General features: G+C 49.0%; 1 protein-coding gene across 7 annotated transcripts in view; it reads right to left on the bottom strand.

Annotated features, from left to right (window-relative positions):
* Positions 1–615: 615 nt before the first annotated feature.
* The window catches only part of HCK (HCK proto-oncogene, Src family tyrosine kinase), a 39895-nt gene continuing 23322 nt past the window's right edge, over positions 616–17188 (bottom strand). For 6 of the 7 annotated variants that reach the window (XM_004746663.3, XM_004746664.3, XM_004746661.3 and 3 more), the window contains 8 exons: positions 16959–17062; positions 13552–13701; positions 13102–13254; positions 11454–11633; positions 10561–10637; positions 5249–5402; positions 4206–4337; positions 616–1138 (listed from right to left, as the gene is read on the bottom strand). In XM_004746663.3, coding sequence (XP_004746720.1) covers positions 936–1138; positions 4206–4337; positions 5249–5402; positions 10561–10637; positions 11454–11633; positions 13102–13254; positions 13552–13701; positions 16959–17062 — 1153 coding nt within the window. In that variant the 3' untranslated portion in view covers positions 616–935. The remainder of the gene's footprint in view (positions 1139–4205; positions 4338–5248; positions 5403–10560; positions 10638–11453; positions 11634–13101; positions 13255–13551; positions 13702–16958; positions 17063–17188) is intronic. The other variant, XM_045084049.1, reaches the window with a different exon arrangement.

The following is a 17188-nucleotide window of genomic DNA, read 5'->3' as shown; positions in this document are numbered from 1 at the left end:
GTGATAGACAGAATAAAGCCCTTCCCCCACACCCAAGATGTCACTATCCTAATCCCTGGAACCTGTGAATATGGGGCTTTGCAGATGTGAATAAGGATCTTGAAATGGAAACGTTAGTCTGGATAATCCAGGTGGGCCTAATGTACCAACAGGTGTTCCTACAAGAGGAAGAGGGAGGCAGGAGACAGAGTCAGAGAAGGAGCTGTCATGACAAGTGGTTTGAAGGGATGGGTATAAGAGAAGCAAGAGTCCGGGGACATGTCAGTCTCCAGAAGCTAGAAAAGGCAAGGAAAAGAATTCTTCCCTAGAGGCTCTGAAAGGCAGACGGCCTTGCTAAATCCATTTCAGACATCTGCCTCTGGAACTGTAAGATAATGAATTTGTGTTTTTAAGCCACCAAGTTTGTGGTCATTTGTTACAGGAGCCATAGAAAACAAACACAGCCAGTGACTAATTGGTGTGGGCATGGGCCGTTAAGAAACCTTGGAAGCCTTGGACCCCACTTCTCTTCATACTCCTGGTCTTTGGAAGGGTCCTTCCTCTTCTCAGATGTGTCATCCAGCAAAAAGGCAAGTAGATGATAGTCACGAACTGGCAGGACAAGACAAGCCGATCTGTCAGTAAAGCCTTTAGCCTTTGTGTCTTTTATTTAAATATTTATTCCATCATTTTTAAATTTTCCCATAGCAACCACAGTAGTGCCTGTCCCAGGCAATAGACATATTAACTTGGGGTCTCCTGAGGACGGCAGATTGTAGACTGCTGGAGTCAAAAAAGAGACTGTCCGGTTCAAACCACTTGACAGATGCGGAACTGGCTGGACCGAGGTGGGGCGGGCCGGTGTCTGTGGGGAACGGTGAGCAGGACCAGGCAGGCTGCGCTAGAGCCACACCTTAGGCATCAGCTGGGTACCTGGCCCCACCCGGATTCGCCCATCATGGCTGCTGTTGGTACTGGCTCTCGGTGGCCGTGTAGAAGTCGTCCAGCACGCTCTGGATATATTCGAAGGTGGGCCGCTCCTCAGGGCGGTTCTTCCAGCAGCGTGTCATGATGCTGTAGAGCTCCTCAGGGCAGTGCTCTGGTCGAGGCATGCGGTACCCACGCTCCAGCGCCCGGATCACCTCTGGGTTTGTCATCCCTGAGAAGGAACCATGGAATTAAAAAGGGAGGGATTGGGACAGGGAAACCCGGGGTGACAGACACCGTGACCTCCCCCACAGCCATCACTTCCCACCTCCCTTAGGAGCTGAGCCCCTCCCACGTGAAAGCCAGTCTCCCTAACAGCTAGGATAGGGGCGTGACACCCAGTTTTGGCCAATGGGAGCTGAGGAGCATTGTTCCGGCAGACTACCAGGAAAAGTGTTCCTCCCTTGGAAGAAACACCCTTCCTCTTTCGATGACACTGAGGAACAACATGATCCTTGGAGGACCGCACAGGGAAGACAATCACAGAGAAGCTAACCACAGTCCTGAGTGCTGTTGAGCACGTGAACTAGCCAGTCACCAACGCCAGACTCCTCCTCATATAAGACTGATAACTTGCCTATAGTTTCTGCCACTCTTGGTTATTTTGTTCCTTACAGCCTAATGTGTCCTCTTGGATATAGGTTCCATAACGCATTGCCTGGCTCTTACTGGTGTATCCTCAAGACAAAACAGGCGGCCTGTCTCAGAGTCACTCTGTGAGTGGGACCATTTCCTTGTTCAATTGATGTTTATCTGAGATATCCTGAAAAACAATCTTCTGCACGCCTGTGATGCCCAATCTTTTTTTTTTTTTTTTTAAAGATTTTATTTATTTATTTGTCAGAGAGAGAGTGAGCGAGAGCGAGCACAGGCAGAGTGGAAGGCAGAGTCAGAGGGAGAAGCAGGCTCCCTGCGGAGCAAGGAGCCCGATGTGGGACTTGATCCCAGGACGCTGGGATCATGACCTGAGCCGAAGGCAACTGCTTAACCAACTGAGCCACCCAGGCGTCCCTGTGATGCCCAATCTTATATTACAAGTCTAGAGCCCCAAACTCATATCCGAGTGCTTCCTCCAACATCTTCCTTGGATGTTACACATCACCTCGATTTTAACAGGACTAAACCAGAATTCTTGAATTTCTAGCCCCAGCCCATCCTACCCAGCTGCTCAATTAAAACTAAGAGGATCAACCATGATTCTTCTTCTCTCTCTCTCCTTCCTCATCAGCAAGTCACATTTTTTCCTTCTTTTTTTTTTTTTAAAGATTATTTATTTATTTATTTGACAGAGAGAGAGATCACAAGTAGGCAGAGAGGCAGGCAGAGAGAGAGAGAGAGGAGGAAGCAGGCTCCCTGCTGAGCAGAGAGCCTGATGTGGGACTCGATCCCAGGACCCTGAGATCATGACCTGAGCCGAAGGCAGCGGCTTAACCCACTGAGCCACCCAGGCACCCTTTTCCTTCTTTTGAAACATAGCATCAACCCACCAACTTACCTCTGTCTCCACCACTTGCCCCCATCCCACTGCTGTGACTGCTACCTTCTCCTCAACCCCCAATCTACTCTCCATGCTGAACTGAAACATCACTTAAAGATGGAGATCAGATGATGCCACTTCCCTGCCCCAGACCCTCCAATGGCTTCCATACACTTAGACTAACTTCCACAGTCCACACTCTTCACCATGGCCATGGGCCCTCTCTGATCTGGCCCCTGCCAACCCCATCGTTCACCTTCTGCTCTCATTCCTTGTCTCTAGCTACCAGGCTTCTCTTTCTTTAAACATACCTCAGGGCCTAAGAGCTAGCGGTGTTTTCTAACTGGACTTTTTCCTCTAGTTCATCACTGAGCTGTCTTTCAACTCCAATAGGACCCACTCTGACAGGAGCTGGGGAACACCACAGGCAGCCCATGTCACTCCCTCTCACTCGTCCTGCTTCATTTTCTGCTCAGCAGTCCTCTCCAGCTGGGAGTGTGTGTCAGATGTGTGTGTGTCCCTCCACGCTAGAACATGCTGGTCTCACTGCATCCTCAGTGCCTAACACACAGGAGGGATTTGATCAATACCAATGAATGAATCAACTGTCTACATCTCTTTATTTCTAATCTTCACAACCACTTCTTCAAGGTAGATATCATTACCTGTATTTTTTGATGGTAAAGACACCAAGGTAGGAGAAGTGAAGTGAATTTCTCAAAGTGTAATTGTTGTTGGGGTGAGATTCAAATTCAGGATGGTTTATATACAAAGTCAGGGAATCTCTGTATCTGCCTTTCTCCTTCTCCCCAGTGTTCTGGCTACAGATAACCCAGGAGACATCCCAACCAGAAAGGAACAGAGAGTAACATTATTTATAGAGTCTCAGGCAATCCGCATGTTGGGTATATCTTTGTAACTACATGGTCTACTCAGCGTAGGGTGCTGCCCATAGGCATGGGGATAAATTAATTCATTTAGCAAGTGGTTATTAATCACCCACCATGTGCCAAGCATGCAGGTCAGCACATACACTAGTGAGGAGTACAGACATGATTTCTGGCTTCATAGAGCTCAGTGTCTGGTAGGGAAAATATTAAACGAATATACGGTTATCAATTGCAATGAATACTCTGAATGAGACCATATGGGATATTATGAATGAGAAGTGAGGGGCATGTATGATACTTTAGATGACAGGATGGTGGGTACAGACTGAGATGAAGCTGGAGAAGGAGGCAGGTGCTGGATCATGTGGGACCTGCAGTCTATAATTAGAAGTATGAGATTTTGTCCCAAATACAATGAGAGACCATTAAAGAGTCAGAGGTGGAAAAGGGACAAGATGTGTTTCACAATTCTAGAAAGATCCCTCTGGACTCAGTGGAGAATGGCCTATGGGGGAGAGGGACAAATGCAGGGAGACGGTGTAGGAGGCCACCGTGCCATCAAGGTGGAAGATGATGTTGGCCTGGATGTAGGTGGAGGCAGAGGAGTTAGACATGAGCATTTATTTTGGAGACAAGTGGCCAGAACCTTGGGACTGCTTGGATGTAGGAAGGGGTGAGAGAAAACGGAGGGCCAAGGAAGCCTCCAGATTTTCAGCTTAAGAAACTGGATGGATGGATACCTTTGACTGAGATGGGGCAGGTGAGGGGAGGTTGGGGGCAAGGACCAAGAACTGTCTGAATGGACACACTAACAAGAGAAGACACCTGGACGGGGACATGGAAGCAGCCACAAGCTATGTCCCCCTCGCTACCTGGGTAAGGGATCCGGCCATAGGTGACGATCTCCATCAGCAGAATACCAAAGGACCAGACGTCTGACTTGATGGTGAAAGAGCCAAAGTTGATGGCTTCAGGAGCTGTCCACTTGATGGGGAACTTGGCCCCTGTGGGGTTGGACAGAGCAGAGTCAGGGAGAGTCTGGGAGCAGTCATGGCTGGGTGTATGCTAGGGTGGGGAGCAGGACAGGGGCACAGCTGCTGACATCTGTCCCTCTGTCCGGCCTCCATGGTAGTAAGGGCCATCAATCCTAAGGACAGTTGTCTGGGGGGACGGGGGAGAGGGCAGAGGGCTCTGGGGTGTGCCAGGGGAGCTGACACTCTGGGCCACCTCATTGATTCAGCTCATACCCCAGGAAACTACAGCTCCTGAAGAGGACAGTCCTCAAGGACTGGTATAAATGGAGTCATACAATATGCAGTCTTTTCACTTAACACAATGTTCTGGAAGTTTATCCACGGTCAGCATCCATCAGTCCATCCCTTCTTTATTGTGGCCAAATAACGTGTTTTTGTTGCTTCCACTTTTTGGCTTTCATGAATCATGTTGCTGTTCATACACAAGTTGGCCTGTTTCTGAATTTTATATAAATGGTGGCATCTACGTTTTGGGGGGGGGGTGTCTGATTTCTTTCATTTCAATATTACGTCTGTGAGAATGAACCATTTTGTTGCATGGATCATTGGTTTGTAATTTTTCATTGCTGCATAGTATTATATTACATCAATGTACCACAATTTATATATCCATTCCACTATTCATGGATAGTTGGATTCTTCCTAGTTTTTGTCTATTACGCATAAAGTTGCTCTCACCCTTAATTTCAACATGCACTTGGCTAGCTCAGGCTAAAACTGATCTGAGTCACTGGGTATGAGAGTCTATGGGTCAGGATACTCTATCTGGAAGGACTCCAGCAAGCCTACTAACCTCAAGCTAATACTGAGACACATCTCAGCTCTCAGTGCTCATAACCCACCCAAGAGGGCCCCATGGACACTTTGGCAGGGCTCCCTACCTTCCCGAGCTGTGTATTCATTGTCCTCGATGACACGTGCCAGGCCAAAGTCGGCGATCTTACACACCAGGGATGCAGAGACCAGGATATTGGCAGCTCGGAGATCTCGGTGAATGTAATTCCTCTGCTCGATGAAGGCCATGCCTTCTGCAATCTCCACCCAAAACAGAGACATCCTCATCCTCACATCTGGCCCAGCCCAAAATAGGTCCCAGTCAAAAACATAAGAGGAGTGAAAATGCATGTGCCTCCCCTTTCTTGTGGAAGGGTCCTGAGCTCAGTTTAGAATTTCTCTATCTCCCCATTTAGGCTGGGGGAATATCTCAGGACCTGGGTCTCTTTGGGGGATTTTCTGGGATTCCAAGACTTCCAGAGACTACTTTGAGGAAAGAGCATTATTTCCCCAGGACCTATACACATAACAGAATACTATAAGATCCTCTCATCCCCAACCTTCTTTCTGGGGGACAACCTAGGCTAATGTCATATTCTGCTGTATCTCTTGTACCTTCTTCATCTTTAAACCTGGGTAGGGAAAATTCATGTATTCATTCAACAAATATGTACTGAATGTCTCATGGGTGCCAGGCATATTATTTGAACAGCTGGTGAGCTAGGCAAGGTCCTGCGGGTAGTAGTAAGTGTCATAAAGGACAAAGCAGGATAGTAGAACATGAGTGTAGAGAGCTGTTTTGGATTGAGTAGTCAGGGAAGCCTGCCTGGAGGAGGTGAAATTTTAGCAAAGATCTGAGTGGTGATAATAAGTATGTCGAATAAGAGCATTCCTGGCAGAGAGCGAGAACATCATGTACAAAGCTTGGAGGTAGGAATGAATTTGGGAGTTCATGGAACAGGTAGCTAAGCAGAAGTTGTCACAGTGTGGGGTGGGGGGCAGGATGGTGGGAGTTGAGGTTGAGAAGGAGGTTGCTGACTGTGAAGAACTTTCTAGGTTTGGAGAACAGGTTGGATTGTATTCTGAGCATGATGGGAAGATGGTAGAAGTCCTCGAGCAAGAGTGTGACATGATCTGATGTATATTTTAATGCCATCATGGCTGCTGAACGAATAAAAGACTGTATAGAGAATTCTCATTCACAACATGTCCCTAAAAATCCTGATTTTTCCTTAAGGACTTTTCTCAAGGGCTTGTGCATTAACCCTCATAAAGAAGCTTATAATTAACACCCAGACACCCAGAAAACAGCACTTGTGGCTTACAAACTGGCCTTTGAGCTCCTCAAGCCAGGTGTTACTACAATCTCTGTTTTATAGAGTTGGGGGACACTTTTTCCAGATCATCTCACCAGGAAAATTCTCAATGTCAGACTCAAACCAGTCGGCAGATTTCCAGTCCCTGTGCCCCATGTTGCCTCTAACTACTGCAGAGCTCCCGTGCTTGGAGGACTGCAGTTGGGTGCAATCTGGTGAGATTTTGGGGGTGGGGTGGAGGAGCCTGCCCAGACAGACCAAACCAAGACACAAGCTGCTCAAGGTCGGAGGCAAGAGGGTGGTGCACTTGCAGAAAGTGGCCAGCAGGGGGAACCCGATGGCTACCGGAACCGAGGTGTGAGGCTTCAGACTTTCCAGCAAAAATTTGAGACTGACCGATTTTGCTTGGAGGTGAGATGAGACAAGGTCTTGCAGGAGGCAGAGGGGGAGGGGAGTGGGATTAATGAGGAGTCCTCAGACAACGGAACAGTTAACAAGAGCTATTATGCTAATGACAGGCATTGTAGCTCATTCATTTGTTACACGATAACATTTGAGATTAAATAGCATTTGCTTTGTGCTTGGGGGTGGTACGGCTGCTATCAGCCATATGGCAAGAAAGCTGGATTCTAGAGAAATAAATAATTGGTCCAAGCGGAGAGCAGGAGTGGACCTCCAGCATCCCTGCTCAGGATCTGTGCACTGATGCATCACTCTACCTGGGTTTTGGCCTTGGATTTGGCATTAATGCCGTACTTTTTTTCAGTACTCACAGGCAGACATTCATGTAATTTATTGATTTTCACATGCACTCGGTGGAGCAGATGGGATTAACCCAATTTAGACTAGAGGATACTGCCTAAGGAACTCTGGGCTTAATCTGATGTTGGACCAATTCAGTCTGAGCCCCACAGCTCTGGGACCTCCAGCAAGCTACTTCCCTCTTCTGTGCTTTACTTTTCTTCTCTGTAGAATGAGGACAACAACAGAACCTGCTTCTGGGGGGTTATGTGAGGATGAATCCTCTCAGCCTACACAAGGGTGTGAACAGGGTCTGGCTCGTAGGTATTCACTTCAGTCGGGGCTATTCATGCTCCCTGGTGAAGAAGGTGGCGTATTTAGAGAGGTTAAGCAACTGGCTCAAAGCAACACAGGCAGAGCTGGGATCAAAACCAAAACTCTATGTGACTACTAAGCCCAGAGGCTTACCCAGTGTTGCTTCTCAAGGGTTGAAGGAAGGAATAACAGTGAGGTTCACTGGGTTCAGGATTGGTCTAAGAAGGAGGGTGTGATGAAGTGGTGATATTTCATGACCACCAAGAAGGCTGCCATTATGTTGGGCATTAAAACTTGGATTTGAAAAACAACAACAATTTGGGTTTCCTTCTGAGAGTAACAGGGAGCCACAAAATCAGAGCTGGAAAGGCCTAATCTGGGCTCTTCCAACAGAATCCTAGTAATTCCTTGGGTTTGCTGGTCGGGGTTGGGGCGGGACAAAGCAAAGGGCGCCCCCTTCAATCAGAGCAACTCTGTTTTGATCTACTTTAAAATACTCAGCAACTGTACCAGAGTTCACTTGACCAACAGGGTTAGGGCTTTACAAAAGACTTCTGGGGGTGCCTGGGTGGCTCAGCGGGTTAAAGCCTCTGCCTTTTGGCTCGGGTTATGATCCCAGGGTCCTGGAATCTAGCTCCGCATCGGGCTCTCTGCTCAGTGGGAGCCTGCTTCCCCATCTCTCTCTCTCTGCCTGCCTCTCTGCCTACTTGTGATTCCTGTCTGTCAAATAAATAGATAAAATCTTAAAAAAAAAAAAAAAGACTTTTGAACTTGGAAAGCATAGCTGTGATCTAATTCCCTCATTTGACAAATGAAGACACTGAGGCATGTTGTAGGTCTGAGGCCCATATAGCCAGTGCTCAGGTGAGGCATGTTCTACACCATCTGCCTTTCTAGGACTGGAAGTGAAGACCTGGTCCCAGGTTGCCTCCTTCCTCTCCCTGGGCCCTCTACTCCTGGACATACAAGGGTCAGGATCTTCTTTCCCTCCCTTGGTTTCTGTTTTCCCATCTGTGAGGCTGGGAGAATGGCATTTGTCCAGGCTGACTCTCCCCCAGTAAGATTTCTGCCAGTTTGATGGTTATAAGTTAGTTATAGGCCAGACTATTATTTCCCTAGGGACAGGGCCCATTAAAGTGAAAATACCAGGCCTTGATTTCCATATGCCTCTGGCATTCCAGGCTCCAAAATTTAAAGCCTTTTTTTTTTTTTTTTAAAGATTTTATTTATTTATTTGACAGACAGAGATCACAAGTAGGCAGAGAGGCAGGCAGAGAGAGAGGAGGAAGCATGCTCTCTGCAGAGCAGAGAGCCCGATGTGGGGCTTGATCCCAGGACCCCGGGATCATGACCTGAGCCAAAGGCAGAGGCTTTAACCCACTGAGCCACCCAGGCACCCCCCCCCTTTTTTTTTATAATCTCTGGACATTCCTCCCTTTTCTAAGATTTGCATACTCAAAGGAGTTCTGCCTTAGGGATCTCCAGAAGGCACAGCCTTGGGTCCTAGGCAGGTTTCCCTTAACACTCTCCAGGCTGCAAACCATACCCCTCTCATCTTTGCCAGCCCCAGGTACTAGCTTACAAGGCCCTGCTCTTTTGCTTTTCCCCATGGGTTTTGGCACAGGCTGTTTCTTCCATCTAGAATACCCTCTCTCTCCAGTTCAGCTGCCTAATTTCCACTCATCCTTCATGGTTCAGCCCAGAAGCCACTTCCCCTGGGAAGCCTTCTTGGGTTGTTCCTGGACCAGGCTAAATGCTCCAGTGTGTTCTCCCACGGCATCGCTTCCTCCCCTGCTTTCCCACAGAGAGGAGAGAATGAGAGAGACAGAAGCGAAAAACACTCAAGCTGGGGGTAAGAAGAGCTATAGAGAGTGAAGGGAAGATGAGAGAGATAAAGTTCATCTGTAGTCAACTGCTTCTACAGGCCTAGCTTTCCTATTCTGTAAAATGGGATGACCTATCTGTGGCCAGCCTGTTACACGGGTGGCCCTCTGTGGACTGTGCCTCCTGGGACTCATGCCCTTGTGCAGCCCCCTCCCACCCTGCGCCTTGGCTAGGTTGTGGGCCATACTTTGGCCAGTGAAAAGTAGCAAGAATGATGGGAGCAGAGGATTCACAGGGGCTTGCACATTAGGGCTCGGCCCCTTGGAACACTCCCTCTTGGAACCTGGCCGCCATGCTGTAAAGAAGCTCTGGCTGGACTGCTGAGTGATGAGGAGCCACAGGAGAGTGATCCCAGAGGATGCGCCCCCATGACAAACATTCTAGAACATTCTAGCCCCAGGCAAGCTCTCAGCAGAATCCATCCACATGACTGACCTCAGTCTCACCACAGGAAGCAGAAGAGCCACCCAGCCAATTCCAGTCAGCATCACAAGAAATAATAAAATGTGGTTTCAAGCCAATAAGCTTTGGAGAAGTGTGTTACATAAGAATAGATAATAAAGCGGTGCCTGGGGGTCTCAGTCCGTTAAGCAACTGCCTTCAGCTCAGGTCTGGTCCTGAGGTCCAAGTTCAAGTCCCTGGTGGCTGGCTCCATGCTCAGCGGGGAGTTTGTTTCTCTCTCGCCCTCTGCCCTTCTCCTGTGCCCTGTGTTCTCTCTCTCTCTCAAATAAATAAATAAAATCTTAAAAAAAAATAGATAAGAAAAATCCCACTATCTAAAGTTGATGTGAGGACCAAATGAGTTAGTACCGGCAAGACACATACAGAAAGTATACAGTTGACTCTTGAACAACACGAGAGTCAGGACCCCTGCACAGCCAGAACCCCACATACAACTTCTGTCTCCCCCCAACTGAACTACTAATAGCCTTCTGCTGACCAGAAGCCTCACCAGTAACATAAACAATGGATTAATACTGTTGTTATATTATGTGTATTATACCCTGTACTCTTACAATAGAGTCAGCTAGAGGAGAGAAATTGCTATTTACTATTTACTACTATTTACACTATTATAGCACATGTCCAATAAACACGTTAAAGAGATCACGGAATTTCTGCCCCCCCACCCGCCCGCCGCCAAGGCCCCCTTAGACTCTCACCTGGGCTGAGAAGTCAATGAGCTTGGGCAATGGCTGCTTGCTGCCCTCTGTACTTTTCAGGAAGTCCAGCAGGCTTCCTGTGGGGGGAGGGGAAGCAATACATGCCAGTCAGTTCTCACACTTCTTTGGTGCATGGTTAAAATTGCTCATAGTCATGGATTTAAATAAAAATATTTATTTACCACTCCCGGTGTTTATGAACTAGAGTTTGAGTGTTTTAAAAATGGTTCGTGATTACTAGACGGGGGCAATCACGGTTTCTTCGACTGAAGGAGTTTTCTGAGCCCCGATGACCAGAGGGGCCTGTGCTTTCCCCGTGCTGGCATAATTGTGTATTTAGAAAATGAAAAGCATTTTGAGATTTCAAAATCACACCCAGTGACGCTGCTTGAGATGTTTCTGTTTATCGAAAAATGGGCAAGGATTGAAGATGGTGGTGAAGTGGTGGCCTAAAAAAAAAAAGTCCCTGGGAAATCTTGGATCATGGGCAGGCGGGGTGGAGGCAGCCTGGAGGGAAGGCTTCTCCAGCTCTTTCCCAGAGCATTGGTCCGGACCGGGAAGACTGCGGGTAACCAGGGAGCTGCCCCCAGCCTCAACGGCTTATTGTGAACCCAGAAGCCTCTTCTACCATCACCCAGAGGGGTGCTGGCCCCACTCCTCTCTCCTGTAGCCCCATGAGTTCCCCTTCTCCTGGCATTCTCTTGAATGGTTTCAATCCATTAAGGGGGAGGGCTGGGCCGTTCCCTGTCAAGGCCCAAGTAGTCAGTTTCAAAGAGTAATTGTCAGAAGAGCTCCTGGCCATACTGGGGCATCTGGAGGGCAGGGGCACATTTGAGTCTGCAGTTGACCAGTATGAGCCACCGCCTGCATCCCCAGCGCCCCGAGCGCAGCACCTTTGGCCATGAACTCCGTGATGATGTAGATGGGTTCCTCTGTGACCACTGCGTGCAGCTTCACTAGCTTGTCGTGCTGCAGGGTCTTCATCAGGTTGGCCTCTGCCAGGAAGGCCTCCACCGACATGCTTCCCGGCTTCATCGTCTTCACGGCCACCTTGGTGTGCTTGTTGTAGGTGGCTGGAGCAGGGGAGGGAACAGGAAAGATGGTCAGAACCCACTGCTCCTTCCCCATGGCCCTGGGAGGCCCCACAGCAGGTCTTTTTCCTCCAGAAGGCCTTCCCTGCTCTTCTCAGCCCTCAGAGAGGGAAAGGGAGGCCAGGCTTTGGCCTCAGAAAGATGTGGGTTAGAAGGCTGGTTCACTACTTCCTAGCTGTGTGCCTTTGGGCAAGTCACTTAACCTCTCTGAACTGTGGTTTCCTCATCTGCAAGGCGGAAATGAACAGCATTGCCTTTAATAAGGGCTGTGGGAGGGATTTAAGAATAACCTCAAAACCTCCCTCAGACTGTTACTTGCATATGCGTGTGTGTATGCACACACGCGTGCACAGACATACATGCTACATGCACGGGTGCGCGCACACACACACACACACACACACACACACCATCTTTGCTTAAAATGCTTTAATTGTAACACTGCTTTCAATTAAATGACCCATCTCATCATGGTCCACAAAGCCCTGCAGGATTTGGCCTCACCAAACTCTGCCCCCCTCCTTTTGTACACCAATCAGCCTGCATATCAATCAGTCTCCTCCTCCCACCACAGAGGCTAAAGCCACCCCATCCCTTCCTCCTCCTGTTGATCATGTAAATCTCATAATTACTTGTGTTTCCATTTTTACCTTGGCTGCCAGGAAGCTCAAATCTAGATTTGCAGTCTTCCTGTAGTCAGAGTCTAAGGCCTTCATATATAAAACTTTTAGTTTTCCAAACTTATCACTCAGCCACATTCTCTTATTCAATGCCTGGCACACAGCAGGGTCTCAGTAAATGGAGTTGAACTGTGTGGGTTTTAAGCTTATTTTTTTTCTTGCTGAATTGTTTGCATCTCTGTAAGTTGTCTTCACTCCCACGTGGAGCATGGTGGAGTGCACCGGGCACTGGGCCAGGCATTGCATCTACTCCACATTCTGCAAAGCAGGCAACGCTGTTCTTATTAGGGGCAGGATGACAGAGATGGTGTATGCCTTTTTAGCGCCCCACAATGCCCTAGCGTGGTGCTGGGCACATGATGGGGGCTCAGAGCAGCTTGCTTATCAGTTGCCAACACTGAACATACCTGAAAAATCTCAAACTACATTTCCCCACTTAGTTTCCATCCTCCTAAGAGGATTTGATGATCTCAACCCCAAACTAGGGGAGCGTTCCAGCTCCATACTGGGGAAGAGGAGTAGATTTCTCACCTGGAACTCCTCCTTCCCAGAAGGGAGATTTGGACCCCAACAAGGCTGACCTCAAAAGCAAATCAGTGTTTGCATAGCAAGACAATGTGGTTGCTATGAGTTGAATTGCTCCTTTATGATTCTTATTCAAATCTCCACACCCAGGCTGGGTGGCATCCCCACTTTGCCTCTGACTCTTCCTGGAAGCAATGACCTCCTTCATTCCGCCCTCCCTCCATGCTCTGGCCCCGGGTCCTTACCCATCCAGACTTCCCCAAACTGCCCCGCTCCAAGTTTCTTCTCCAACTTGAGGGATTCCCGGGGGATCTCCCAGGCATCTTTCTCCCATGGCTTCTGGGGCTTGGAGGACACGCAGGGCACCGTCAGCTTCTGGCAGAGTCCATCACTCCCCTCTGGAACATAGCCCCTGGTCAGTCGAGGGCAGCTAGCCTGAGGCTTCCCCTCAAAGGCCACCCTGCCCGGTCCACTGCCTGTGGCCAGGGTTCCAGTGGGTTACCACCAGCGGGGACACAAGCACAGGGCATGATGAGATATATCTTGACCCTACTGCTCAACAGGCCTAAGACTTCTGGAGAATCCAAGCAGCTATGTGTCTGGGGAAGGGCAGGAAGAGCTCAGCAGACCTCAGAGGCCAGAGGCCGGGGAGATGGATCCACCCTGGTTGGGATGCCGCCCTGGGGAGGACTCACTCTTGTAGTGGGCCACCAACTCCTGCAGGGTATTGAAGGTGCTCCGTGGGGAGATGTAGAAGCCCCCACTGTCCAGGGTCCGGATCTTGTAATGCTTCACCGTGTCCCTGTGCTGGGGGTCGTAGTCTCGCACAGACAGAGAATAGCTTCCTGCAAGGGCCAGCGAAAAACCCGTCAGGAGTGGGACCTCAGTGCCCTGCCACCTCATGTTAGTGATGTGGGAAACAGAGGCAGAAGAAAAATTATTAAATTTCCTTACTCACAGACAAGCCCTTAAAAAAGGCAGAATGATGTTCCTCTAGAGACTCAATTGCCTCCACCTGGAGGCTTTGCTAAGGGCAAAGGGCAATCCTAGCCTCACTGACCTCTACCCCCAACCAGGATCCTGTAGTCTACTTTAACAATTGTTTTGGAAACTTCATCTCTAAACCCTCCAAGAGAGTGTTGACAATCATTCCCAAGCATATGGTCCACTGATACACATCTAAAGGGTCTCAGACAAAAGTTTTATTATTGGTAATGACTAACCTTTTCCCAACTATAGCTAGCCCTTCAAGGTCCTGGAAACCTTGCTTCCAAAATTCCTTAGAGATTTGTGCCATCCCTGACCCCCTCCCAACTTGCAAGCACTCCTCACAGCCCCAGAGCAGCAGCTCTTTCTGCCCAGGGATCCTGTCCCCATGCTTTAATAAACCACCATTCTGCACCAAAGATATCTCAAGAATTCTTTCTTGGTTGTCGGCTCCAGACCTCACCCCACCGAACCTCACTTATATTCTAAGACTTCATCATTAGCATTCTGACACCCACTCCCGGCACCCCTATAAGGCCACCGTCCCCACTGGGTGGGCACCGGGGCTGCGGAGTACAGGGGAGGAGTGGGCTGTGGGGTCCAGCCATCTGGGTGCTCATCCAGCCTCCTCCATGTCCAGCTGTGAGACCCTGAACAGGTGATGCTGTCACCGCTCTGTGCCTCAGCCTCCTCATCTGTAAAATGGGGTTGGACCTCATCGCATTGTCTGAGGATTAAAAGAAGTAATGCTGGAAAACACTCAGGATGTGAACCCTCAGCATATGTCGGCTCTTATCAGCGTCTTCATTATCTCGATCTATCATCTACCATCTGTCACAATAGCCAAGACATCACATCACACTGGTAAAGAGGTGACTCAGAAGCCAACAAAGAAAAAGATCCACAACAACAACAACACAATGCAGTCTGATTCTTGAAATGTAAACATCAAAATATAAATGTCAACATTGGATGTCGTGGCAGGCTGAACATCGCCCCCCGCCCGCCCGAAGATGTCTGTGTCCTAATCGCTGGCACCTGACTTTGTTAGCTTATGTGGTTAAAGGGACTTGGGGGGGCGTGATCCCATGAAGGATCTGGACATGAGCAGATTATTGTGCGTTGTCCAGGTGGCCCCTATGGAATCACAGGGTCCTTATAAGAGGAAGGTCAAAGTCAATTGTAGGATAGGTGAAGACAGAAACACAAAGTTGGAGGGGTGTGGAAAAGGGGCTATAAGCCAAGGAATACTGGTGGATTCTAGAAGCTGACAAAGACAAGGAATCAGATTATTTCCTGAAGCCTCCAGAAGGAACCAGCCCTTCAGACACCTTGACTTGAGCCTGGTGAGACTGACTTCAGACTTCTGACCTCCAGAACTGTAGGATAACAAATTTACCTCATCTACTATGAAGTTTGTGGTCGCTTGTGACAGGAGCATTAGGAACCTAATGCATGTGACATCACACAGACCGGAAACAAGCAAGTCTTTCGGTCTCTGACCATGCTTCTGCGTCTGCAAGCTGGGCATCCTTAGGCATCCTGTTAGCCTCTCTGTCTCTCGGTCTGCTCTACGTGTGCCGTGAGCACTATGACATAGGATTTTGAGGAGGCTTGAATTGTTGCACAAAAAAAAAACAGGTGACCAGATATCCCAGCTACTGTTCTAAGAATTTCATCCGAATAAACTGCGGGTGAATATGAATAATCATCCCCAAATGGATTGGAATTATATGAACATAAGGCATTATGTTATTCATTATAGTGAATGAATAACCCCGAGAAGTCGGGCTTTTAGATCGCCATCATTTTACAAGCAAGCAGACTGAGGTCCAGGCAGGTGAACTAACTCACTTGCAGGCATGCAGCTGGGAAGTGGTGGAGTCTGGAGTCAAACCCAGGCGGCTGGCTCCGGGCCCCACTCTTTGTCACTCTGCCCAGCCAAGGTGAGGCTGGCTTGACTGGTACTAGATGGGGGTGGGGTAGAATCCAAGAAGCAGCAGGATAGGGTTCAGAGGACTCACGGGGTCAGTTTGATTAAGCTGGTTAAGTTGGCCCCTACGGTCCTCCAGTGGGGAGGGGGGTGACCTGTGCAAGGGACCAGGCTCACCTTCCCGCCCTGCAGGACTGGGGTGGTTTCTTGATTCTCCTGCCTCTATCCGCAGGATGGTCCAGCTCAATCAATCCCCCAGCTGTCCTGGGAGCAGCTGGACAGGAGAAGCCAGGAACTGTATGCCTTTGCCTTTTTTTGGTCCTATTTCCCTTGCCCTGAGGCTTAAAGGGATGTTGTTGGGTGGGAGGAAATAAAGTCTAAACAGGCACTGGCCTGAAACAGTGATGGTGAGTGGTGTTATCCTGCCACATTCGGGCTTGACCAGTTTGGACATCTAGGGGGAGAGCAGAAGGCCAGGCAGATGTCTTTGATGGATGTCCCCCAAACTGTTTGCTCAGGGTCCTGTGAGGTCACACTTTATACAATTTGCTTGCTGAATCTGCACCAAGCAGCTTTGAGACTAAACATATTAGTAAAGAGGCGCTCCACATGTGAAGTTGGAAATCACGAGCCTTCTTATTGACATGCATTCTTTTGGATAAATTAGCCTCAACGGATGCCAGTTTGTTTTTGCGTACTGTTCTTCCTTCCTGGGTGACCACCCAGCAGAAAGCCCCCCTCACAGCACAGGAATTTCAGGAAGTTGTTCACCAACATCACAACTTCCAAAAAACAGCACAAATGCCAGTTGAAGCAGAGTCTCAGAGGAGGCTGGTGTGGGGTTCTTTTTACCGCCTGGTCTACTCCTTCCTTATGGAAGGAGTGGGGAATCAGGCTTGTGGACAAGATATATTATGATGGGTATTTTAGGTAATACAAGCTAGTGAAGGTCAAGCTTCAACAGAGTATTGTTTTTTGAGGTCCACAACCACTTGGGGACCCAACCAGAAACTACAGGGGCTGAGAAGACCTAAATCAGGCTCAAGCAAAGGGCAGGAGAAAACTTGGCAGTCTGGTGGGCTGAGTGAGTTAGTTGTTCAGCCCCCCTGTAGCATTGCAGTGATGCAGTCATGCCTGGGGTACCCCTGAAGGGTGGGGTAGGGTGGGGAGGGCTGGCGTCACCTTTGGTGGTCTCGCTGTCCCGGATCATGAAGGAGCCCAGTACATTGCCAGGGGCCAGGAGCTGGCGCTCTGCTTCCTTCCGGCTGATGTCCTTGAAGAACCACCTGGTGGAAAGGGGCAGAAGCATTGTGTGAACTTGGGATAGGGGGTCCTGTCCCGCTCACACTGGGCACCAAAAGACCGAGCACCTGGCTTCCTGTAGCATCGATTTCCCCCACAGGATTCATTTG

This window comes from Mustela putorius, unplaced genomic scaffold (genome assembly GCF_011764305.1).
Source record: "Mustela putorius furo isolate JIRA1106 unplaced genomic scaffold, ASM1176430v1.1 tig00000743_pilon_pilon_pilon, whole genome shotgun sequence".
Classification (NCBI taxonomy): Eukaryota; Metazoa; Chordata; class Mammalia; order Carnivora; family Mustelidae; genus Mustela; species Mustela putorius.
Note: the sequence above shows the minus strand (reverse complement) of the source record. Positions and strands in the feature narration are given on the sequence as shown.